This window comes from Mus musculus, chromosome 5 (genome assembly GCF_000001635.26).
Source record: "Mus musculus strain C57BL/6J chromosome 5, GRCm38.p6 C57BL/6J".
NCBI classification, from domain to species: Eukaryota; Metazoa; Chordata; class Mammalia; order Rodentia; family Muridae; genus Mus; species Mus musculus.
In genome coordinates, this window is record NC_000071.6 from 38,035,187 (window position 1) to 38,062,446 (window position 27,260).

A 27,260-nucleotide genomic window follows, 5' to 3' on the forward strand; every position below is an offset into this window, starting at 1 on the left:
TCAGACATCCAGGGAACAATTGCCAGAGGATGCCAGGAAAGCCACACAAAACATCAGAGACAGGAGCACCCTGCCAAGAACCAGTTAGTTGACCTGTGTCACCACATATATTCCTTATCTTCTTACGTGAAAATAATAGAGGACAAAGCTTAATTGGGGTAACTTTTCAGATAAGCCAAATCCCCATGGTGATTGCCTGAGATATGACTGGCAGAATTCAGATCACAATTAATGTCTATCACATTTACTGTTTGTAACTCTATCTTAAAACCTATCCACATAGCCCTGAGGTGACAAATGGAGTATGCCCAAGAACATAGATCCCCTTTTGTCCCTGTGATGAGACTCTTGTGGAGTGCTGCTCTGGTATTGGCTCACCTCCAATTCTGGGGAAAGCTTGTCACTGACTGACCTCTGGAGTGCTTGTGAATATGTAGCAAGCATTTCTTCTTTCTCTGAATGCTCATGGAACTTTTCAGAAGTGGAACACCTTTCCAGAGTGACAAGCCACACCCTAGATAATGCAGTCAGTTGAAGAACTTGTAAACATACCCTCCTCCATTCAAGAAATTCCTTAAAGGAGAAGCTGGGAGTGAGAGCTGTGACACATGTTGCCAGTAATACACAGGCCCTGTGCTGTTGGCCATTGGCTGTCCATTCACTGAGCACTGGATGAAAGGTGTCGTTGTTGGCACACTTTCTCACCAGATTAGGCTCATTCTTTCTCTATCCTCCCTTTGAGGATGGGAGTCATGGTCATCTGCAATTCACTGAGAATGGAGGATTGTAGGGAGATGAGAATTTAAAGTCAAGAAAGACACAGACCCAAGGCAGCTGGAGATGGGTTGTCTGCAGGAGATGTGAGCCTAAACAGGGACAGAGGAGTGAAAGAGTGTCTCAAACCAAGTGAGGCAGGCACAGGAGAGCCCAGAAAATGAAGTGGGGGATCAGGAGAAAGGTGGGAATTATGGTATGCATTTGTTTCCTGGAGTTGCAGTAAGAGGCAACAACAAATTTGGTGATTTAAGACAAGAGATATTTATCTCCCACAGTCTCGGAGGGAGATTAACTGTTTGAAGACGCACACATTCTTCTGAGGCTCTTAGGGAAGAATGAGTCCCTTGCTCTTCAGCTTCTAGGGACTGTCATCATTTCCAGGCATGTGGCTACATCTGCCTGTATCTTCCTATTCCCTTGTTGGCATATTAATATAGACACCACTACTGACTTTAGGTCCTATGTTGTCATCCACACATGTAACTGGAACTAGGATATATTTAAAGCTCTGCTTGCAAGTAAATTTTGGGTTCTAATAGCTACTAGATATAGGGTCTGAATATAAAGTCTAAGAAAAATCTAGATATGGACCTAGTTCTTGAACATATACCATTTAAGTCATTACAGGGTGGGAGAAATTCAAAAGAGAAGGAAATAAGCCATAAGGTGAGGGCAGGCGGCCTTTTCTTTGGAACTTGTCAAGTTCCATGTATTCATTTATTTGCCATTATTTGAGGCTGTACAACCATGGAGTTCACTTGGGTCTCATCTACACTGCAGCTTTCTCTGCATTTACAGATCTATACAGAAAACTTAGAGATTCATGCTCACCTTTCTACCCTCACCCAATTGCACTGAGTACATGGCTCACACAAGGCACCACCCACCACTACTGTATTTTATGGAGCTCAGCAATTCCTCCTACATAAAACCCTTTCCCACTTATCTACTTCCTAACTTCCTGGACCCCACCAAGGGTCTGGCTTGCTCTTTGTTTCCCTAATTCAACTCCTCCACTTTGTTATGCAAGGCAATTTAATTCTCCTTCCATTTACTCTGCCCCAGGCTTACCTTTGCATAGCCAAAGACTCATTAATGTCTGCATAAAACAAAATACAATTTATGCAAGATGCAAGTTAGAATTACTAGTATAGATTTTGTCCTCTTCTCTCTCTCTCTCTCTCTCTCTCTCTCTCTCTCTCTCTCTCTCTCTCTCTCCCTCTCCCTCTCTCTCCCTCTCCCTCTCCCTCTCTTCCTTCTCTACTCCAGTTGTATGGACTGTGTTCTTCAGGAATGATGAAATGTTATACTCTGGATGTCAAATCATTTACTTCTTTTCTGTTACATGAATATTTCCTTGACATGTATTTCTTTTAAATATGCCTTTAATACTGTGGTTCTCAAACATCAGAAAATTTTTACATTCCTACAAAATTATGTAGGTCCTTAAACAATTGTTGCTTGCTTGGATTTTATCTATTGATAGTTACTATATTAGAAATAAAATGAGAAGCTTAGAAATATTTATCTGCCTAAAGTAATCAGAGTACATCTATTAAATATTAACATAAACATCTTCATAGGGAAAATAGTTTTCAAAACAATAAAAGACTCGGTAAGAAGAACTGGCACTTGCATCTTTGCAATTCTCTTTTAAGTCTGGCTTAATGGAAGACAGCTGCTCTGCAATTAGCTTATTGTAAGATCAGTGTCTCTTGGAAAACTCAACCATACAGCTGATTAGAACATGCAAGTGTAAAGGCAAATGTGATCCTAGGATTATTATGAAACTAGCTTTTCATCTTGATGACTGTTAAAAGCCTAATTTTAGCACACATCTTAGTGTGCTTCCTTTTATAAGGAAAACAAAACCCAGAGAAATTGATATTGAACTAAAACTAAACCATGGGGGTCACACTCCTGGACAAGAAACTACAGGCAACTATGGCTGCTGAGAGAGGGAAGTTAGCCTATCCCATGGAAGAACCCTCTAATTGGTTGTCCAATACAACGTGATTATCCCTGAAGCCATAGACACATACACAATAACAACAGTTTCAGCAGATTGTGCTGGCATATCCATGGATACTTACACATATATGCAACAATAATAATTAAAGAAGAAGAAGCTATCAACTTGAGATTGAGTTGGGAGACATGGAAGAAATTGGAGGGAGAGGACTTGAGGAGGCTGGAGGGAGAAAAGGGAAGGAGAGAAAGTGGCATAATTGTATTTTTAATGAAAGGTGCACACAAAAATAAAATGAACCATGAACCAAGTGCTCAGAAAAATTTTACTAGCTGACTTTAGTCAAATTACGTAACTCTGTTCTCCATTTCATTCTTTCTCTTTGATAACTATGATTCAAGAGAGCGCTTTTCAAAAGTGCTTATTGAGGAGGAACCTAACATGATATCATGAAGTTCAGAATGCTTCACTTTCGTCTGGCTCTGATAAGTTCCTGCTCTCCACATCCCCGCTCAGGGATCTCTGCTCTAAGCCTCTTCTACATTATAAGTAAGAAGACTGAGGGCATGGTGGCGCGTGCCTTTAATCCCAGCACTTGGGAGGCAGGGGAAGGCGGATTTCTGAGTTTGAGGCCAGCCTGGTATACTGAGTGAGCTCCAGGACAGTCAAGGCTACACAGAGAAACCCTGTCTCGAAAAACAAAACAAAACAAAACAAAACAAAACAAAACGACTGAGGACAACCATATTATCAACAACGGCAACATCTACTAGCTGTATACTAAGAGTTAAACAGCACGAGGACGTTTTATACACACATTCTGTTTAATTCTCTGTGCATTCCAAGAAAGGCGCTGGCTTCACTTTACCGAACTGGCTGAAGGTTGAAGAAAAAAGGTCTCTGGCCCCTACCTCTGTACACGTACCCTTTCCTAGCTCCTGCAACTCAGATGGTCATAGTTCATTGTTACTCAAGGCGATCCCTTGATGACAAAAGTCAAAAGTGTGATACTCCCCACCTGTCAACCAAACCGCCCGCCCGTCTCCTAAAGAATCATAAGGGGAGCGATCTTTCTAGCTTCCCGATGCTTTCGTTCCTGAAGTCCAGACTGGGAAATCTCCGAGCGTCTGATCCCGCTGAGTTTTGCAGAGAGGAGAAAGGGGTGCCGATGCACTGCGGGTAGCTGTCTGGAACGGAGAATTCCGGCTCTGGGTTAAAGCCGGAACCTTTCTCCACTCTCCGCGTTACACGGGCGGAGTGCGGAACCTTTCTTCTATGCTCACAGTTCCCAGGCGGAGGAGTGCGAAATCGGAACGTCCCTCAGCAACCGAGTTCTTGCCGGGGTCGCTAGCTGCTGACGTGTGCCTGGCCGGCTTCAGGCCCTGGGTTGCGGGTCGCTATGGCGGTGGACATCACACTGCTCTTCCGGGCTAGCGTCAAGACAGTGAAGACGCGGAATAAGGCTCTGGGAGTGGCCGTGGGTGGCGGGGCCGATGGCAGCCGGGACGAGCTGTTCCGCAGAAGCCCTCGGCCCAAGGGAGACTTCTCCAGCCGGGCCCGTGAAGTGGTAAGCTGGTTGCTATGGGAACGGCGGGCGGGAGCTAGGGGCGCATACGCTCCGCGGCCCCTGGACCCCAAACTGGGCCTATCTCTTTAGCTCTCGGTGAAGACAGGGAGTCTCTAGCAAGACAGAGAGTCTGTCTCACCGACCTAACAGCTGGCTCAGGGTGGCGACAGGTTTATTCTCACGAAGGGACGCATATCTGGGCACTGAAGGAAGTAAGTTAGAGGTGCTTGGATATCCTTGAAATCAGGTTATAACCTTCTGAGGCAGTGAGTTCGCCAAGAGTTCCCACAGTCTGACACTTCCTGTCGCAAAGCTCACCACTATCTCCCCTCGCCCTTCCACGAATCTGTTTGGACCTCCTCTTGCTCGTAGGGTTTAATAAAATCCACGCTCAGCTGAACGCTCCTTGATCCTTGCCTCCAGGCATAGGTAGGACTCAGTACCTCCTGAGATTGGTTTAGGACATCACCAGTGTAGGGTAAAAGCTTTTCCCTTCAGAGCGGCAACACTTAAGCAACACTAGTGTTGTAACTGTCCTCTAAACTGCTTCCTGTTCTCTGGACACAACCGGCTTCTGTGTCCCCAACATAGAAATCTTTTCCATAAGGGTAGGAACATGTTGACAGTATTTCTGTATGTGCTACTGACAATATTGCTTAGTAAGTATTCTTTGAATGAATGAATGGTTGAACGAATGAACAATTATTGATTCCACTAAACAGGAAAAAAAAAGATTGTTTGCATTATATCCCTTTGTGTCTATGACACTAGGGTAAATGTTATTTTTGGAGTACCAGGGGGTCATATACAGTCTGCCTGTCTTTTTAAAGACACACACACACACACACACACAATGGCCCAAAGCATTGAAAGGTACAAATCTGGGGGATCTAAACTTTAAGTTTCATTGGTTTTCCAGTAAACTCACCTCTGCTTGGCACATAATCCATTGCTTGATATTTCTCTTTTTGAGGCAGGGTCTTTCCATGTAGACAAGGCTGGCCTTGATCTTACAGAAAGGTGACTGCTTCTGTCTCCCAAGTGCTGAGATTGAAGGCATGGGCCCTCAGACTAGATAATACTCAAATATTACACACACACACACACACACATATATATATGCACAAGTCAATGAATGGCTGTTTACAGATAATGTTGAAGCACAGGAGGTTGTATGAACCAGATAAATGCCCCTCCCTCCAACAGTAAACATCTACCTAGTACTTACTTTCTGACCAGCACTGTTTTAGAGTAATAGGGTTCCACTGTTGAGTTATAGTTACAGTGGTGGAGGAGATGCAAATATAAACAAACGCCCTGCCGTGAGCCGTGCTGGTGTTCTGTAGGGCACAAGGGAAACAGTGGTTAATCCCACCTGGGAGAAAGGCTTCATGGGACAATGATGTCAGAAACCCATTCTAAAAGAACAGTAGTTGGTTTCATTGCCAAGAAGGCTAGGAAGGGCATCACGTGCTGGCCGTGCTCCTGGGTGGCCACACAGTCAGGAGGACATGGACAGTGCAGTTAGACTTGATGGACTTTTAAAAAATGGGTGTGTGGTGGGGAGATGGGGACATGAAGGTAGGGGGGTATAGAGGTGAGAGTGGATTTGAAAGGAGTTAGAGGGGGACTGGATAAATATGATCCGAACACATATGCAATTCCCAATGAATTAAGAAAATATCTTTTTTGAAAAGAGACCAACATGCACAAAGGCATGAGATAGTAGCTTAAGTTGGGCTTGATTAAAATAAGAATGTGGGACACTCAGAAAAATAATGAGTGTTATGGTAGCCAGCGGGAAATCTAGAAGATCTTTGCAGATCACTCTGCAGCGTTTGAACCTTGCCTTCTAGACCAGTGGTTCTCAATTTTCCTAATGCTGTGGCCCTTTAATACAGTTCCTCATGCTGTGGTGACACACCCCCCCCCATCAATCATTATTTTCATTGAGACTGCATAAGTATAATTTTGCTACTGTTATGAATTATAATGTAAATATCTGATATTCGGGTTATCTGTGACCCATGTGAAAGGGTCATTTAACCTCCCCTCAAAGGGGTCACAATACACAGGTTGAGAACCACTGCTGTAGAAAGTCCAGTATTATGTAGACAGCGAAGAAGATCCAGGAGACCACAGTGTTGTCTTAACCATTTTAGCTATTAGCCAGACTCATGCTATTAGGCAGAACTTATTTACCTACAAAATGGTTCTTTTTATCCAAAACAGACTTTAAAACGCCAATGGATCCATCTTATATATCATATATAACATGTCTTATCATACAATTTATCATTTTTTTATGGTTTTAGAGCTTTATTGTAGAAAGGCAGAGAGAAAGAGAGAGGGTAAAAGAAAGGCCAGCCATGGCCACGTGGAGAGAAGCAGGGTGGGAGGGAGGGGAGAAGGAGAGCTAGAGATGAGAGTTAGAAAGTTGAGAGCTTAAGAGCACCATGTATCATGTTGAAGGAGGCATGTCTCAGGTTGAAGTAAGAGAATGGGAAAATAAGGTGTCATCATAGCTCTAGTCTGAGTCTGGCCAAGCTGTTGTCGCAGTGTGTGGACGGCACAGTTTTGGTGTGTGGAGGCTCTTCCTGGGTGGTTTATTAATGCTGCACAGATTATCAGTCCTCAGGGATAGGGGATTTGGGAACAGAAGAGTTAAGATGCACAATCCAGCTAGCAGCCCTGTGAGGAGAGAGCCCATGGTCAGTTGGACTGTTCCCTGAGTGCTGAAAATGCATTTTTGACAGTTTTCTTTTAATGGCCTCACAGATGAAGATCCTTGGAAGGTTCAGGCAGCCCCAGTAATGGAACGACAGTGGCACTTCTGAGTTCAAGGTGAAATATCATCAGTGGCAAACACGTGGGACCTGTTCTTCTCACATGCTGCCTCTGACCACAGAAGCCAGCACTCATTTCCCAGTGGATCCTGTAGCTCAGAACTCCTCAGCTCTGTCCCCTGAGAGCTATTACCAACTATTGGGCTTGACATTAAGTTGAAATCTGCTTGATAGTCTACTGGGCAATTGGTTCAAAATCAATTGTATACCTAAACAGAACCATAGACTTTTCAGGATGTACTTTTAAAGGTCCTGTAATTCATCTTATTCAGACTAATCATTTTAATAGATGGGAAGACTTAAAACTCAGACAAATGCAGTGACTGGCCCCATGTCTTTGCAGCTGAGGTCATGGGCTAGAGCCAGAGGCAGAAGTGTTTTTTATTTCTCTGTTATTGTTATCTTAAATATCCACCTAAATTTTTAAAAAGATTCCTTTTTATTTATGTATTTATGCCTGTGTGACTGTGTGCCGTGTATGTGGGGGTGCCCTCAGGAGGCCAGAAGAGGACATCAGATTCCCTGCACTAGTGTTCCAGGTGGCTGTAAGCTGACTGACATGGGTGCTGGGAACTGAACTCAGATGTCCAGTAACAGAAGAGCAGTAAGCACTTCTAATCACTGAGCCATTGCTCACTCCCACTCAATAATTTCTAACAAAGTTGTTGGACTTCCTGATGTTAAAGAGTTTTCTTCTTGAGTTCATAGTGCCTGGGACTTGGAGCAGAAAGGCTTGGGTTTGAACCTCTTTCTGGCTTTGTGAAGTCAGGAAGTTACTTAACCTCTGTTACCTTTATTTTCTAAGAACGATAGCCACTTTAAAATATCACATGACTGAGGAAATGAGAAATGGTGTGCAAGTGCCTTTGGTCTGAATTTTTTGGTTACAAGTAATAGTTATTTTTGAACCACCCACAACAAAATATGTGTAGTAGCTCACAAAATTAATGGCTTGATGTGTCTCTATGTAGCTCCCATCCATAAAACCCCAGGAATGGGCCTGATCCTTTTTGGACCTCAAAGCCTTTGTTGTGGTCTTAGGAATAAGGTTCTTTGGTTGGCTAGGTCACATGTCTGCTCCATTCTGTGGCCAGTGTGACCTTAGGAGGGGAGTGCTGTGTCCAGGAATTGGAGCAAAGGGTGATAGACAAATAATTTCTCATGGTTCCTGACATGCCTGATATCACCAAGCACGTTGAGTATCCATCCATTACTTATCAGAATAGATGCTTCCATCTTACCTGCTTGTTATCTTGAATGACTTTGAGAATGGGCTGGGCCTGGAGATGCCATATGGGGGCAGCTAGTCTTCCTTACTAATTTTTAGAGGTTTCAGAGACTAACAGAGCTACCACACAGGTCCCTGGAGCTCGGCTAGCAGCCGAGCTGCATGTCTAGAGCAGAAGGGGCTCCTGAGTAGCTTGGAACAGGAAACCAGGAAACCTTGACTAGTGCTAGGTCTGCCAGGAAGTCACTGCAACCTCTCAGGTCCAGTTACCACATTTACCAAGACTGAGAACTTCGACCAGATAGTCAGGGAACATAAATCACAGATGTTCTGATTCCACGTCAGGTTATAGTGATTCTGAGTTGGCAAACAATGATGGTTTGTTTTTTATTATCTTGATTTTGTGAAAGTTGAATTTATTTATTGGTAGTTCTTTTAAAAATATTTATTTTATTAAAAGTGTGTAGGGTGTGTGTGTGTGTATATCTATCTGTCTGTCTAAAGAGGCCAGACATTTGTGTCAGATCCCCAGCTCTGGAGTTAAAGGTGGTTGTGAGCTGTCTGATGTGGGTGCTGGGAACCAAACTCAGGTCCTCTGAAAGAACAGCAACAGCAAGTGCCTTTAACTGCAGAACCATCTCTTTGCCCCCTAAATTTCATAGAGTAGCCCTGTGCCAGGTGACAGCCCCACCTTTCTCTGTCCTCACTTCTCACATGTTCCCCTTGCACTCCTGGTGACATCCAGTTTTCACTGCTGTTCTCTCACATACCAGGCCCCTTCCTGCCTCTGCATCTTTGCATCTGTTGTTTCCTTTATGTGGAACACTTCTCCCAGAATCCACATGGGCTGATCTCTATTAACCTCATGTGGATCAGATGTTTTCTAAGTAAGGCCTTCCTTCCACAACTGTTTTGTATAATATAGCAACAACCTATTTCTCTTCCTTGTAACGTTTTGTTGTCATTGCTAATGAATTGTGTATAGTTCAGTTAGCGTCTCTACTTGACTTTGTGCTCCCTAGAAAAGAGATTGTGGTCTGTACTGAACCCATAGCATCTAGAACATTGCAGGCACATAGGTTCGCAGTGTCCATCTCTTGAATTAGTAAGTACTAATTGGCTGTATCTCTTTGCTTTCCCTTTTGGGCTATTCAGGCTTCCTTCTCATTCTAAAAATCTGAGTCCTAAAGGGACTCTTGACTGTTTCAGATGTTGATTTATACTTAGCCCAGCATCTGTTATAAATAGTAGCTTTAGTTTTATTAATGAAGTTCAGGCCTTCTCTTAAGGAGAAGCAGACACAGTGCTAGTTGGGGGTGACTGACAAGTGTAACTGCCCAGCATCAAATCCTCAGGTCCTCTTTGGTTTCCCTTTTAGGAGCTCTGATAGTACAGCCTAGTAAGTGAGTTGGAACCACCTGGATTATTATCTGGAGGGGCTGGAAATAGATTTTACCCGAAATTGGCTGTAATCCTAGTTGAACAGGATTTCAGTGAGGGAACACACTTCAGAAGCAGCATCTGGTAGCAGGTGCAAAGAGCCAGAGAGAAACGGAGGAGGCAGGAGATGGGGCCAGACTCCAGGAGCAGAGGAAAAACTGCAGCTTGTAGACAGCAGGAGCAGAGCAGGAGTGTGTTGAATCATACTGATGTAAAACATACAGGGCAGAAACTGTTTTGCAAACAAAGTGAGGAGTGGTTTGAGTAAAGCTGGGGTGGGAAGAGGCACAGGAAAGAGATAGTCATTAGCTAGGTTTCTTTTATGCCTTTCCCCCTTCTCCTTCAGAACCCCAAGGAACCAACAAGAGGGCCCAGGGACCCACTAACTGGCCTTTTAACTTCAGATTGCTGTGTCTTTGTGGTTTACAATAACTGATGTTTCCTGTATGTAGAACTCAGTGCCAGAGACATTCATGATGTCAGCTGTGAGCTCTTTCTGTGGATTACCCTTGTGGATTTTGCCCAGGACTTAGGAAGACTACAGCTTTTGAAGCTTTGTTTTTCAGTAATTGGTTTATTCCATTACCTGATTGAAATCTGATATGTGTCAGGCACTGTGTGGGCACAAAGGACAACAAAAACACAGATAAAGGATGCCTAAGTCTCCTGGGCCAAAATTAGTGGAAACCTCAGAGAGAAAGTAGTAATCTAATTGGGCCACCAAGGTTGAGAACCTTCATACCAAACTTAGGAAGGGAGACTATTGTGTGAGCTAAGACAGTGAGGCACAGAAGGGCCAGCAGAGCAGAAGCAAGACAGGGATGATAAGGGCCATGTACTGGGAGAGGCCTGAGTGATGGAATGAATGTCCCTAGACATGAGGATGTTCTGGATTGCATAGATGAGGGTACAGCCTTTGGTCTGTAGGCCAGACCCAGCCTGCTCTTTGTGGTTAGTGAAGTGATAGTGTTAATTTCGTTCACACAGGCTTAGAATGCCTTCATGCCACAGCAACAGCACTGTAGCCTGTGAAAGCCTGCAGAGCTGTGGGGCTGTGTTTGATGTCAGACCTTCCTGAGGAGTGTGCCTGCTCTAGCTCATACACAGGGCTTTTTAAGCCTGTAACTCTTTTCTTAAAATTGTGTATGTGTGTGTGCATGCACATGGACATACATACAGAGGCCAGAAGATGGTATAAGGTGTCTCTGTTATCATTGTCTGGTCCCTCGAGGCAGAGTGTCTCTCTCAACTTGGAGCTTACATTTTCTCAGCTAGTCTGAAAGGCAGAAAGGCCCAGGACCCTCTTCCCTCTGCCTTCCTTGGAGCCAGGGTTTTTTTTTTTTCCATTTTTTATTAGGTATTTAGCTCATTTACATTTCCAATGCTATACCAAAAGTCCCCCTTACCCACCCACCCCCACTCCCCTACCCACCCACTCCCCCCCTTTGGCCCTGGCGTTCCCCTGTACCGGGGCACACAAAGTCTGCGTGTCCAATGGGCCTCTCTTTCCAGTGATGGCCGACTAGGCCATCTTTTGATACATATGCAGCTAGAGTCAAGAGCTCAGGGGTACTGGTTAGTTCATAATGTTGTTCCACCTATAGGGTTGCAGATCCCTTTAGCTCCTTGGGTACTTTCTCTAGCTCCTCCATTGGGAGCCCTGTGATCCATCCATTAGCTGACTGTGAGCATCCACTTCTGTGTTTGCTAGGCCCCGGCATAGTCTCACAAGAGACAGCTACATCTGGGTCCTTTCGATAAAATCTTGCTAGTATATGCAATGGTGTCAGCGTTTGGATGCTGATTATGGGGTGGATCCCTGGATATGGCAGTCTCTACATGGTCCATCCTTTCATCTCAGCTCCAAACTTTGTTTCTGTAACTCCTTCCATGGGTGTTTTGTTCCCACTTCTAAGGAGGGGCATAGTGTCCACACTTCAGTCTTCATTTTTCTTGAGTTTCATGTGTTTAGGAAATTGTATCTTATATCGTGGGTATCCTAGGTTTTGGGCTAGTATCCACTTATCAGTGAGTACATATTGTGTGAGTTCCTTTGTGATTGTGTTACCTCACTCAGGATGATGCTCTCCAGGTCCATCCATTTGGCTAGGAATTTCATAAATTCATTCTTTTTAATAGCTGAGTAGTACTCCATTGTGTAGATGTACCACATTTTCTGTATCCATTCCTCTGTTGAGGGGCATCTGGGTTCTTTCCAGTTTCTGGGAGCCAGGGTTCTAGACATGCATTAGATACCGTGCTTGTTACAGAGGTGCTGTGATCCAAAGGTTGTTTCACAATTGTACAGCAAGTTTCTTAACCACTGAGCTACTTTTCTGCCCAGAAATCTCTACACAGCTTCAGGTATGTAGATTATAAATTAGACACACAAAGAAAATGTTCACTGATAATCATACATTTTGAAAAACAATTACTTGGAATACGTATAACTATCACTTACTGGGAATGAAAGCAAGTTTTCATACTAACATGAGTGTTTATTTTTGCATGAAGAGTGAACTCTTGGCTAAGTAATTGATACCGAAAGATCTTGAACATTTTCAGCATTTCTCAGAGTTAATTGATATTTTGAGTTTTAAATTGTCAATGCAGAAAATGCTGCTTTATATAAATATATAGTACAAAAATGGCAGAAAAAAGTATGCTTTGGACAATTTCAGAAATTGTTAGAAATTAAATTTTAACCTGAAGCCAAAATTCATTGAATGATTTTTTTTTAAATGAAACTTAATTTGGTAATTCAAACAGAATTTACCAAAAAAACCCAAACATTCTAACAAGATACACTAATCCAAAGATACACTAATCTAATATTTCCATGCTGAGCAGTGATGGTATTAGAAGTCTTTGTTTTCTGTATTAAAACCCTGGCTCCTGTAGAAGAAAAGTTTGTTCTGTAGAATCGCTGCAGTTCATAACATGCAGCAGTCTTGCCTCTTAGCCTAAAGGTGTTTCAGGCAGTGCTGGCTAGCATCAAGCGATGTGACAGCATACACAGTGCTGTGCCTTTAGAACCAAGGCTGCAGTGACATTACACACTGTTATGGGGTAGGGGTTGAATGCTGCCAGAGTACTTCATTATGGGTTAAAGTTTGAGTCCAGTTTTGTCCACTTTGCATTCAGAAACTGTTCATTGTTAGCACATTTTTGGTCTCCCCCGTTTCTAATGTGTTGATTAGGAATTGGTTTTTGTTTGGATGTGAAATGCTTCCTTCCTCCCAACAGTCTCATATTGGGGAAAACTTGGTCGACAGGTGGTGGTGCTCTTTGGAGATACTGCACAACCTTTAGGAAGTGAAGCTTAGTTGGAGGAAGTTGGCCACTGGAGGGCAGACCTTGTGGGTTTATCCCTGTCCTGTATGGCCTCAGTGTGTTGCTTCCTTATCCACCAAGATGTATGCAGACAGCTTTATGCTCCCACTGTCATAGACGGGAGCTGCCTTACCATCAAGCCTTCTTCACTGGTGGTCAGCAGCCTCTCAATCTATGAATTGAAATAAGCTTTTCTTCTCTAAGTTGCTGTTGTCAGTATTTTGTTCTCAGTGATAGGAATGTAATATAGGGGTACTCACCTGTGTTTAGTATGCTGTTGGATATCCCAGCACACTTTGTAATCAGTTCTCGAGAAAAGAAGGGAAGGAGACAGGGGAGGAGGTAAGGGAGAATGAGAGAATACCCTAGCTTTCTAGGTGGAAAATTAAGCAATGCTAGTTTACCTTAGCAATCCTTCAGATTTAAGAGAAGGTGCTGGTCACTCATGTCACAATTCCACACAGGAGAGAATAAATCCGAGACACGTGGTCTTTGGACTTAATTAAGACTACAAAGGATAGATGTCTCCTGATGGCAGTTTCCTGGTAAACCTTGATTGGACATTGCAGATGGGACCCAAAGGAGATCCTCCAACTTTGTTGTGCTCAGGTCTCAGAGACTAATGTGTACTAGACAGACAGATATTTCACACATCCAGCTAGCTGCACAGGTTAAGACCTGTCTTACAAATCCAGAACAAATACAAAAACAGAACTGGGCTGATCCTTATGGCCAATCAGCCTATCTGGGGTTAAAGCTTAGGAGCTCTGTTTGTCTCATTGTTTTGGTAGTGATGGTTGTGTTCCATGCTTCTATGGTCAGTGAGTTGATGAAACTCTTCAGCATGATAAGAACAGTGTGAGTGGAGACCCCTCTTTCCTCCTTTTTAGCTTGCAGAGTGCCAATAGTTCATCATGTCACCTACTAACTTAGACCTAAAATCTTTCCCTCCCCTATGACAATTTTAGTAAGATTTTTTTTTCCTGTCTAGCCTCTGGTTTCACCTTGAAGGATCAATAATCAGATTTGTTTGCACACTATAAATATAACCATGTCTTATGGAGCAGTTAATCAGCCAGCCTTGTGCCAAGTTGCTAAGTCAGAATACAGTTAGACTTCTACTTCGTGGGTTCTCGTACAGAAACTGTATTCATTCAACTGTGGATTGAAAATTTAAAAACTGCTTATGTACTAAACATGCACTGATATTTCTTCTTGTCACTCTTCTCTGAGCTATGCAACCTAACAGCTGTTTACTTAGCAGTGAGCTGTATTGTGTTATAAACATTGAAGTATGTAAAATGGCATATTTTGTGCCATGTAATGACTTAAACTTCTGTGAACTTTGTGTGCATAGGGACTCTAAAACCTGCCCCTTGTATCACTGAGAAGGTGACTGTGCCAGGTTGTTGATTTATTGCAAGCACTGTAACATACTTGGGAGAGCCCACATTTTCAAAAACTAGTCATTTTTGAGTGGCTTCTCTAGGCAGGAGGTCTTTGATTAATCTCAGTTAGTGTTTCACTTTTATGGGTTAGACCTATAATGCCAAATGTATAATGCTGATTATGTTGTGAATAATACAGTTTTAGGATTTGCGAACTTGATGCTTGAGGTTTCTTGTCATGTGGAAAATCCATATGGGCTCCCTCTGGTGGGTGAAAGATCAATGGGGTCTACAAATGTCTGTCATTCCTACATTAGGAACTCCTTTTAATTAAAACATAGATCAGGTGTGGTGGCACACATCTTTAATACCAGCCCTCAAATGGCAGAGGCAAGAGGATCTCTGAGGTCAAGGCCAGCCTGGTCTATATATTCTGTTCCAGGCCAGCCAGGACTTTGTAGTGAGACTCTGTCTCAAAAAACAAAACAGAATAATGAACAAACAACCTCCCGCCAAACCACAACATAAATAAGTAAAGTTATCCTAAAGAGAAACTCCTTGAAAAGTCCTCTTAGAGAGGTATAAACCCCAAGGGGTGAGAGGCAGACTTGTTGAATGAACCTTGCAACTTAACACACAGAAAACTTTCGAAATAGTTGACATGGTAAATGCTGAGAACTTTTTCTCTCCTGGCTTCTAGTTATCTAAGTCGGGAGATTCTTGCTTGTGTTTCTCCCTATATATTGTGGTCTAGCTTATGTCTGTTTGTCAAAATGTTCTCATCCTGGAACTGGCAACCCGGGCTCACCCAGTCAATTTTTCCTTCCCTTTTCAAGATGTTTCTACCTACTTAGAGTCAGTGATAAGAAGGCTACTAAAACAATCTGCTGCCTTTTAAGGGGCACTGTCTTCAGCTCTGATTTTGTAATCTAGGTAGAAGAGACAAGCAACAAGACATATGACTCATGAGAACTGAGAAAGGAATTAAAAGTGTATGTTTTGAGTTGGAAGTCCTTTTGGCCCTAGGCAGTAATTAGCTGTATGGTCCTGCAGACCCCTACTCTCTGTACTCATTGTTCTTAATGAGAGGTTGTGCGTACATGGTCCTTGGGAGCCTTTGCAGTAGGATAGTCCCATGGTTTGTTCAGTTTCTGACCTGAAATTCCTAGAGTATATTTTAACATTCTTCTGGATGGCAACTGTTCATTGCCTTGAGATATTTTCCCCAAGTCCCTCTATGCTTAGAAATTTTCATCCAGATTAAAAAAAAAAAAAAGATTATTTCAAACTTGGCATTTTGCAAGTTTTTTTTTAACAAATGAATTTAAATAATGGTATGTACTCTCACAATGAACTACTGTCATTAACATACATAATTGAAGCTGGTTGTTTTAAAATTTGATCATAAAGGTAGTATATGCTCATTAAGCAGAACGGACAAATAAGAATGGGCATTGTGTATAACTTTCTAGACTCTTTAACCTAAATGAACATAAGGCTTTCCTACAATACACCCCTGGTTTTGTTTTGCCTTTTCTGTACTCGTCTATTCCACTGTGTTGCCCATCATCTTTCTATGTCAGTATGCATTGCTATATTCCACTAGTTTATTTGGCTGCTTGCCTATTAGAAATGTCTCATAACTGATTGACCTGACTACCTGTTGAAATATTGAAACTAACTGCTTCCAGCTTGGCACTGTTTTAAACAAATGGAACATTTTTACTAAATTTGTTTCAGATTTATCTTAACTTCTTAAAATACAGCAACTAGAAATTTAGTTTGTTTTATGTTTAAGTTTTTTTCTCAAATAAAAAGTTTGTATGTCCTGATATTGATAAGAAGAAATCGATTACTGGATCATTTGATAGCATGAAGTTACATTAGAAGTTCCTGTGAGAGAATATGGAAAAGGTGGTAACTAGTAGGTAGGCCTGGTCACTCAAGCCCATAATTCCAACTCCTGGGCGGCTCTGGCAGGAGAACTGCCACAGGTTTGATGCTGCCTGGGCCATAGTAAGTTCTGTGGAGCCATAAAGAGCAAGTACAGGGGCAGGGGTGGAGGGAAGGGGGGTGGCCGGTATAACAGTGGGTGCTACCATGACAGGAAAGGACTCTGGCTCTCCTAGGCTTGAGGGCTCTTGTAGCCAGTGTTGTAAGGCAAGTAGGAGTGGGTGGGGTGAGGTTGATGGCCTGATCATAGAAGTGATCACACTGGAGGTGATCCTGAATCGATTTAACGGCCACTTAAAATAGAACAGAAGCATTTACAGTCATAGCAAAAAAGAACTTTTAGCAGTAACTTTGAAAAGAAATGTAAATGACCCAGTTCTGTAGTGAAATAGAAGACCTGGGTATATAGAAAGACACTGTGAACTTGGGAGGGAAAGCAAGTATTGTAGGGATTAGATAATCTAAATTAGCTTCTAAGTTTGAGTTCGTTCCCATCAGGATTCTAACAGAACTTTTCTGAGAAGAACATGGAAATAGTTGCAGAGTTCATCTAGGAAGGTAGCAGCGAGGACAGGTAACTGACCTTTTCAAAACAGCAGAAAGGTATGTGCTGGCAGAGCAGGGGTGCTGGCCTTCTCCTGCACAAAGCTTGCCACAGCTCTGCCTAACAGATACAAGCAGATGTGATGCATTCGTGAGGGTTTTAAGCCTGGGACTGTGTGCTTAAGAGTTATCATGATTTCAAAGGAGGCAGATAAATCATTCTTATATGTCTTAGTGTACATACAGTGTGAATGGACTAGAGATTTAGTTAGGAAAGGAAAATAGAAGAAAATGGGAAGCAAATGTTGGCAAAGCTTGCTTCTAGAGGGGGAGAGGTATTCTTGAGTCTGTGAGTTACCAGCACCTTAATGGCATTAATGATCCTGGTTCTGATGATAGAACGTAGGGGAATTATTAGTCAAACATGGCATACTAAAGAGTGTATTAGTGCCCAGGAAGAATTCTTTCATTGTCGGGTTAGGTTTAAAGGTCAGTGCCTAAAGTCCTACATTTAAAACTTTGGGGACAAAACTCCACACTTCAAGCATGGAGATACCCACTAGCTGGAGGAAACCATAGCAACTAGGCTGTTGCTACTTGGGTGATGAACTGTGTGTGACCTTGTTTCTGCTTCTGTCATTCAGAATTTCTTTAATGAACAAATACTACTTTTGTATTAAAAGCAGAACAGAAGTGAAGTGCCCAGAAGATGAGATTTTACTTGCAGTAGAGGAAGAATTAAAAGCTTTTGATTAGAAAAATGTTATGGTAAAAGAAATATGTATGTATGTATGTATGTATGTATGTATATATGTATGTATGTATATATTAAATATGCTGTGGGGGGCCTATTTAAAGGATGTCTGTGGTAAAGCCTTTTGTAAAGGGAGTAATTTTCCTGTAGCTCAGCTGCAGTTTCAGTTCAAATTCTCTTAACCTGCCCAAGAAAAATCACCCATAAATGTACTGACCTCTTAGCTTCCTGGCTGTCACTGTGAAAATAAGCCTTGATAATAGCCACTATACCTGAGTACCTACCCTATGTGGCCTTGTGTGGCAGCTGTCATTGACTGTCCTGAAAGCTAAGGGCCTATCCTGTGAAGAGGACGAGCTTTACCTCCCTGGCTCATGACTTAGCACTGGAGATGTGAAGGGTGGTGAGAGGGTACCTGTCCCTGGCTGGCCTGCTGTACCTGCAGGCCCTCGGGTATACATTTTCTCCTGAGGGAGCTGCACTCTATGGCCTCCCATGAGCTGGGTGAGCCTCTGGGCTCTGCTCCTTGATATATTGTCACATCATTTGTCCTTAGGAGCATAATTTGGCCCATAAATCACATAGATTTGAAAGTACTTGACTAGTTTGGGAGAAATAAAACTACTACTGCTGAACCAAGCTCTTTGGGGGTATCTTTAAATTCCTCCTTCCCTTTCCTGGTTCTGTTTTCCTTGCTGGCTCTTTTTTTGAAACAATTGTCTAGCAAGGGCTTATTTCTTGTAGATGATGTTGACAGTGATATATATGTGCTGGGAGAATAGGAAAAACGTTGCTAAGAGTATGTAGTAGTTGAGGCAAAGGATCCCTAGTCCTGAAGGCTCAGTTTCCACGCTAGCATTGTGTTCTAGGATAAGATTAAGAAAACCACCAATTTCCTGGCATCTGAAAGGAGACATTTATTTAGCTTATGATTGTGCCATGCTCGTTGAGAACATGCAAAGAGAAGAGTACCCAGCAAAGAGAAGAGGTGAATTCTCATGGACTTCTAGCCTAAGGGGAACTTAAAGTAAACAAATACCCACGAGACTCTGGCAGGAAATCAGAGTTGTCTCAGGTACTCCCAAGGCGCCTGTAAGTGATTAGGCAAAGTCACAGGGGGGAACTTTTGGGGTTCAGGGGACAAGAGATTACTTCTGGGTGAAATTGAAAGGCAATTTTGGGGAAGAGGTGATGAGTAGGTCTTAAAGGCTCATACATTCTCCATGTGTGCGAATGAAGAGAGGGGAGACCAGCTAGGAGTGAACAGCAGACTCCAAGGTGCACTCAGGATGGCAGTGCAGACTTAACTTAACCAGGACGAGGATGAGGAGGCTGTGGATGTGCTGTGTAGCCCATGGCCCCTGGGATCCACTCTGTCTGGGCCCCTTCCCTTTGTCCAGGATGCTTATTTTAATGGCTAGCATGCCAGCATACCCTTGCTTCTGTTGGGAGGCAACAGGAGGAAGTTCTATGGTAATGGTAGAAGGCTGAATGACAGGAGATGGCTTGGCACTTGGATACCAGCTTTGTGTTCACAGCACATGATTCCGTTTGGTATCTGCCAACCACCTAGAGCCTTTCTTATGTATATCAAACATCTTGTATATCAGGATGGGTTTAGCTAGTAGCGTGATAGCAGCCAGCCATGCTTAGGGCTGCATTACAGACCCATTCAAGGTGACCCTGGAAGACAGTGACAAGGGGGAAACCCCATGGTGACTAGCACTTTGGACAATTCATCTCTGTTTCTCTTTTTAAGGTGAGTTTTGTTTGATCTCTGTTTTGCTCCCTTCCTTTCTAACTCAGCATTGCAGAGGAAAAGTCAAGTCCTTTGAGCTTCAGTGTGCTTTTTCTCAGTGATAGGGCAGTTTATACTTTTCTTCCAAATCCGACCTGAAAGGTTAGAGGTGGTAAATGGCTCCATGGCACACTGACTATAAATCTGAGCTGAAGTGGAATCTGTAAGCCATTATCAGATTCCAAATCAAGCTCCTGTGGCCTTCTCCAGTTTTTGTTTCAGTGAAAGTGTGTTTTCATTCTGTCAGTGGACAGTTCACACACCTACTATTAAAGGAGCATTCACAGTGAATACTTGATGTGAAAGAGACTAGTTAAATACTTCAACTCCAAGGGATTTCATTAAAGTAATAAGGAAATTACATTTAATTTTGAATGGAAGAAAAAATTTTTAATGTCATTGCCATTAAGCATTTATCATCTACATGCCAGGTTGGTTTCTGTGAGTGAATTCCTGAAGCACAGTTGGTCTCTATATAGGTAGAAAGAAAATATTCCTGCCGAATGCATAGTTTGATGTCGCCTTCTTAACTGTGGAGAAAAGCATACTTCTTCAAAGAATAGAATGTGATGGTTGATTGGAAACTTTTGGAGCTGCAGTTTTTAGTTCTACCTCCTGAAATAAGAAAAAAAATATATAAATGAGTCCCCAGATGAAGGCGTGGTGGGGTACTTCACAACCCTAATTGACTCCAGACACAGGCCTCGATTTGTAAGCAAGCTGTGACAAGAGGAAGTAAAACTAAATTAAGAGTAGGAAGGGGAGAAAGATATGGAGGAGAGGTGATGAAGTTTTTGGAAGCTTCTAAATGAGTGTCTGTAAGTGATGGGAAGGCTGCAGCCATGTATCAGTTATGTCAGAAGGGGAAACCTGGAAACATCTCAGTCCAAAAACAGACCCTCTCTCTTGTTTAAGGATCTGTCTTGATGCCCATTGCTTGGTACGGTCTAGAGAGTTCAGGTGCTTGCTTCTGGACCATTTCACTGACTAGCAGCGTAGCATCATCTGTTGGGAAGCAGAGGACAAGGTATCTTGGAGGACAGCCTTTTCTGCTTACACTTTGACATTGTGACATTGTTGTAGATCATGTAAATGAATGTCCAGATGTCAGCTGTCCTCAGTGACCACAGCTGTCCTCAGTGACCCACATCTGTTGTTTTCTCAATTATTTTCCCCTTTCCTGGTCATCCCTGTTGGCTTAGTGACCTGAGCCCAGGGGACAGGCAGGCTCTTTGTCCCACTTCTGTTATAGCATAGAGCACATGGTTTGGTGTTTATCTAGAAGCAAAAGAAGTTAATGAGCTGCAGCTTTTCCCCCTCATGTCCATTTCACTGTGGCTATATGAGTTCAGGCCCTGGACCTACAGCTTGAGCTTGTGGGAAGCATCAGGCCTTTCATGTCTCTGTAGCCAGTCCACTGTGCAGAGAATGTAATCATCATCTTTCTTTTAACTCAAACCCCTCCATTATTGCCTATTTCCCACAGGACAAGCTCTCATTTACTTAGCTGGCATCTAGAAGGCTTTATAAAACTACCTATGTCCTTCCAGGGTGAGTTCCATGCTTCTCTGATGGTCCTATCAGCTTCAACCAAGCTTCCTGTTCATAATCCCATCTGCCTTCCTGTCTTCCTTCTTGACTGCTGCTCTTTCTCCTGTCTGGACCACTCCTCTCCTTTGCTTTCTCAAATTTGACTTACCTGTAAGACTAGTCATACTCTAGCCTACACTGAAGTGGAGCCCATTGTTGTCTGCTTTGTTTATTAAGTGAGGGACTCTTTCTGGCCTGTAACATCCTTTTTATTATTGCTATATGTAATTTGTTGATCACACAAAAGTTAACTTTCAAGATGAAACTGGACAAGTACTGTTGTATGAATTCTGCATGGCAGTTGTTACTCGGGGTAATGGAGATGCAAGGAGAAGTCAGGACTCTGCCTTCATGTTTCTCTTTCCTTTCAGAGGATGTAAACGTCGAATGGTCCTTATACCTCCTTGTACAGCCACAGCCTAGCAGAGTCTGGTCTATAGTATTGTCTCATTACATGATTATGATTATTGATGAATCAAAGGCTCTCCCTGGATATTTGTTTATTGTTTGACCAACAGGGATAAGCTCCCCTCTTCAAAGCCATGCAAGCCCCTTTTCATTTTGCCTTTCCATCCTCAGCAGTTCTTCCTGCAGCATGGCCCCATCGCCTGCCTTGGGTTCAGACTGAATTTTAAACCAGTTTTCTGTCCTCCTCCTCTCTGGGAGACTGTCGAGCAGCTCAGTCCTGTCCTCACTAGAAGCTCTCCAGCCTACCAGACTGCCTCCAGGAGGAGCTTCTCAGATTAAGTTAGCCCAAAGCCTCTCCTGGTCTTCATAAAACCATTTTGTTGTTGATAAAGAAGCAAGCATTTATGTTTGTTTTTAACTTCCTCTTCCAACTCTTCATAAAACTTAGTTCTTTTCATAATACCGCTAAAGGGTAACTCTACAGGGGGCTGATAGACACTGTCAGGAATGGAAGGCATTCTTTTGAAATCTCTTCTAGTATGCTATTAGCTGCCTGCCTCTAATCTTGTCAGGTGTAATAACCTGGGATCTACTCTCACCACTCAATGTTTGTTGTTATCCCCTCACCTCCCACTTCAGTGTAGGTTAGAATATGGCTGGCCTTACAGGTAAGTCAAATTTGAGAAAGCTGAGGAGAGGGAGTGGTCTAAGCAGGAGAAAGAGCAGCAGCCAAGCAGGGGGACAGGAAGGCAGGTAGATTATGATGTTCTTTAATATGTACCTTGATTCTTTTCTCACAAACTCGCTTACATTATCAGGAGTCCTATGGTTACATATTACAAAGATCTCAACACAAATCAAATTGGCTTAGGTGATCAAAAGATTTTATGAATTGATACTACCAGCTGGCTGGGTACAGTTGACCTAACAATGTCAGTACATGGTGAGTTTCCTTTGTTCCCTCTTGTCAGCCTTTCAGTGTTGATACTTCTCCATAACAGTTTTGTTTGTTTCTGTACTCCTTTTTCAGGTCACATGAGCCTTTTGTTTGTTTTGTGTTTTTTTGAGACGGGGTCTTTTTATGTAGTCCTAGTTGTTCTGGAACTCACTATGTAGACCAGTCTAGCTTTAAATTCACAGAGATCTGCCTCCTAGCACTAGGATTAAAGGCATACTCCATGCCTGGCACCATGGGTCTTTTTTATTCTACCATAAAAACACAAACGTTAGCTTTGGTACCCTCTTAAAGACCCCCCCCCCCATAAGCCCTTGCTTTGTGGTAGCCAAACAAGAGCCACTCTGTCCTTGTAGCACCCACACAGATGCTAGGGGCTCAGCTAGTTGAATCAAAAGCCTGTCTTAAAGTACAGGCCTCCCTAGGAAATGGATAATCTGTGCATGTGGGCCATTTAGCTCCCAGATCTTCACCTGTAGTCTGTCACTGCAGAGGAGATGGGGGGAACTCCTCAGAAGGAGCCGTGTGTGCATAATGGTGGCAAAAAAGCTGTGCTACATTCAAAGGTGTGCCTCCTCACTCCATGGCAGATACATTGTTAGTTCCTCTAAACTGAGAGTTAGCTCTGAGAACTAGGTCTTCCATTTCTCACTCCTGCACTCTTGTGTTTGAGCATCCACTCTGTCTAGCAGGCTAACACTAAGCAGTATCATTTCTGCTCTTGAGCATAGTCTAGTGAAGGGACAGACAGGGCATGAAGGTCTATAAGGAAAGCCTGTTGTGGTAAGTGCTGTCACACAGTGGCAGGCAGCAGAGGGGAAGGGAAGTACTCACACAGAGGAGCTGCCTTCTCAGCTGGACCTTACAGAGTACAAAGGGATTACCCTAACTGTGAAAGGAACAGCTTTCTCCTGAAGGCTCATGGGAACTATCAACCATTTCTGGCAGGGGACTGACACAGGCAGATATATAGTTGAGAGCTCATTCTGTTGCCTTTTGTGGGTCAGGTTACTGCAAGGTTGATGATCTGGTCAGCCACCACAGTAACAAATTTAGGTAAACCTCTTTTTTCAAGACAGGGTTTCTCTGTATAGCCCTGACTGTCCTGGAACTCACTTTGTAGACCAGGATGGCCTCGAACTCAGAAATCCGCCTGCTTCTGCCTCCCAAGTGCTGGGATTAAAGGTGTGCACCACCACACCTGGCTAGGTAAATCTCTTAAAGGCCTGAATTAAGTCAATAATTTTAGGGACAGAAGATTGAGTCAGGACATGTATGACAGGAAGTAAGCTCCGTTGGATAGAAGAGGTGACATTAAAGATGCCATTGAGGTTTGGTTGCAGTTGGAAGTGACTCAGTGGGTGCTATTACATTTTGTGCTATTATCTGAGGTACATGGCCAACAATCAGGTGACACATTGGTCAGGTAGCTGCCAAGACAAATGTGTACTTCAAGATTGGTTTCTATGCTGGGGACAAAGACCCAGGTGACATGAATAAAAATGGTGACTAGACTTTGGAGAGTGAAGAAGAAAGGGCTTGGGGTAAATTGTAGGGAAAGACATTTGAAAGGTCATCAGAGCATAGGATACCCACAGCATTGGCTCTGGAGTAGGAAGGCATGCCACACGCTCCAAATAACACACAAGTTAGTTCCTGATGAATGTGGTGTCACCTAAGGTGGCTTACAGCATGAGGATAATGGCAGGGACCCTGGAGTCCTCTGTTCCTGGAGAGTGATTTGTGGCCAAGTTACTTATTAGCCCTGCTTTCCTCCTTGGTGTAGGTGAAGAAAGTAGTTTTTAATTGAGGGAATTAAAATGAGTAAAGGTTTTGAAAGTGCTCAGCCTAGACAACAGATGTGTGGGCCACTCTGCATATGTAACTCCTGTCTCTGCATTGGACTACCAATCTAAGTATGGAAATAGCTTATTTGGATGTAAATGTATTTGTTGTTCTGAAAACTGGGTTTCCTGTGCAACTATGCATCTGGTACCTTGAAGTCTTCTCAGATCATGCATTGGTGTTTTTGTTTTTGTTTTTCCTGCTTGTTATCAGTTTGACCATGGATGTAGATGTGATCATCTTTTGTTTCTTCTACATTTTATGTATATTTTTATTGTTCCTAATGCTTCATAGTATACAGTTTCCTGTCTTTCCTTCCTGTCCTCCTTTCTCTCCCACCCTTTTCAATTTCTTTCCTTAGCATCTTTCCTAAAACTGGCATGCTCCATTAGTTGCCCACATTGGGCCATGTGTGGTGTATTACTTCAGTCAGGCTACTTTCCTCATCCATTTGTAGACATTGGCAATAGTTTTGAGTCTTCTCCATCAGGGAGAATCCAGAGTCTGAACTTGCCATCTTTTCTTCCTCTTCCGTTTCACAAGTCGATGTCTTAAACCATGTCTGGATCTGTGTGCCCATAATAACCTAAGCAGCATGAAACTGGAATCCAGTTTAAAGGAGAATATCGCACCAAGTCCATTAAGTTTTGGTCTTTTTTTGATCCTAGATTCAAATAGAATGGTATTCAGAGTGTGAATATGTTGCTGAATCCCTAATACTCATTGAGCCTGGCATCGTGTGTGTTCATTTTTCAGTAACTGGGTGGGTCACTTTTTTTTATTTATTATGAACACAAACACTGATGCTAACAGCTGACATGTGAAAGGAAAGAAGGCGCTGGTGATGAAAACCATTTAATGATTAGTGAGGAAACAAATATTGTTTAATGAAAATAAAAACCATGTCGAAAGGGCCTAATGCTGACTTTTGGAAATATAAGCATGTTGCGGTCTTTTGTGTACCCTCTGTCCTGTACAGTAGATATTGTTTAAAATTGCTTGGGAACTGGAGCTTGCAATTGTGAGCCTGGAATGTCCTGCAGATAATTAAGTTGTGGTCAGGCTTTGGAAAAATAAAAAGTTCTCGAACTATGATTTTATAAACATGCTACAATAACATTTCTTTATATTTAACAGTTTCTTATAGAAAGTTGATACTCTCATGAGGCATTGATTAAAGGTAAAACATCAAGAAAGAAAAAATATTAAATTAAAACTTCACTTAGGATGTTGACAGTTGGCTTGTAATATTAAACAGATGTGTATGTTCCTGGGGATAGTCTTCTTTCTGAACTGAATTGCTAAGTTGTACTTTTTTTAATGACAACTACAAATTTTTGATCAGTTAATAATTTTAAATACCCGTTCTACAATCTTCAGTATCTAACTTCATCTGTAGTTTGAGCCTCTCAATGATATAATGACTGGTGAGACCTTTGAGCCTCTTCTAAAGCCTTTCATTTTCTCCACCCCACCCCCAATCCTGAAGCTTAGCCCGGCTCTTCTGATTTCATGATGCAGTCTTGGAGATTGATTCCTTGAAATAATTTTAGGATCATTGGGTGGAATTCTACCCTGGCAGATTTATGTCTGTAGTTTCCTCCCATGTAAGCTTTGCTTTGGCATTTGAGCACACAAACTGACCTACATTGTGGTATTGTGTTTGTGTGGCCAATTGTAAAGGCTTCATAATATGTCTGTAGAGCCAGCCATGCAGATCAGCCCGTACCCCACACTGTGGGGCCAGAGAAATGCCAGTGAGGGGACCTAGAGGAAGGGGACCTAAAGGAGACCTGGCCAGGAGTATAAGAGTTGCAGTGACCTGGCTTAGGAGGGCTTTGCCCTTGTACTCTCTAAGGCCAGAGTCTAGTAAGGACAGTGGGCTTGGAAGGAAAAAATGTGGGTTACATGGGTGGGGGAGTCTCCTTCAATGGCATGAGGTGAAAATATACTTGGTGACATCACAGTCTTCAGATCTTTTTGTATGACTAGAAAAACTCTGTATTATTGTGTTTAGGCTAATGCAAAAATTTAAATGTATACATTTTTGTTGTGTAGTTTTTAATATGCAAGCATCTTAAGTTTTCTGAAAGGTGTCTGGTTACACTGGACAGAACTTTGGGGCCTTGGATACACTTATTTATCTTGGAACCATATATTGTTTGTATAGTCTTCTTTGGGGATCAGAGTTTTGTTGTTTTTCTCTATAGATTGCATTTGGACAGCTCTGATTTGGAGCCTTAAGTATATGGGAGACATTTTCAGTAAACAAAGGCTTGCTAGATTATCTAAAAAAAAAAATCTGTTTTATAATACAAAAGTGTATTTTGCTCCAAGAATAATGGATTCTCCTTAATAGCTTGCTTCTTCAGTGTGACTGTTCTTTGTTTATATGAGTGTGTATATGTATGTGATGTATGTGTTGTCTGTATGTGTGTATCCATGTATAAAAATACATATGTATATAAGTATGCATAAGGATATGTATGAAGAATGAATTTTGGTGTTTGTTCTTTTCACAATTCAATCTGCCAATTCTCCTCAAAGTAAGACTCGCTGGTTAGCTGCACCCTTTTGGAAAGATGTGGAACTTTGAGCTATGTACAAAAATAAATTCAGTATAATTCGTTGCTCTAGAATGAGCCACCCTGTATTAACTTAAGACTCTGAAAGGCAATAAAAGATATCATTAGGGAGTTGTATGTATTGGTTTTTTCCCTAGTCTTTATACTGCTGCATTCCAATTCTCTTCCAATGTTTTGCTATTAAGGACTAATGCAAATATTTTGGATAGTTCTCTCTAACCAGAATTCATAATTATTAACAGATTTAAGTAGAAAATTCTGTTTCACTTTGCTATTCTTAC

The 27,260-nt window shown here is 42.4% G+C and overlaps 1 protein-coding gene across 5 annotated transcripts in view; it reads left to right on the top strand.

Moving 5' to 3' along the window:
* The first annotated feature begins 1,542 nt into the window (after positions 1-1,542).
* Positions 1,543-27,260, top strand: part of Stx18 (syntaxin 18) — a 101,042-nt gene continuing 75,324 nt past the window's right edge. For 4 of the 5 annotated variants that reach the window (NM_026959.3, NM_001289535.1, NM_001289536.1 and 1 more), the window contains exon 1: positions 4,044-4,313. In NM_026959.3, the coding sequence (NP_081235.2) occupies positions 4,146-4,313 (168 nt within the window). In that variant the 5' untranslated portion in view covers positions 4,044-4,145. Of the gene's footprint in view, positions 4,314-27,260 lie in introns of all 5 variants that reach the window. The other variant, XM_030254807.1, reaches the window with a different exon arrangement.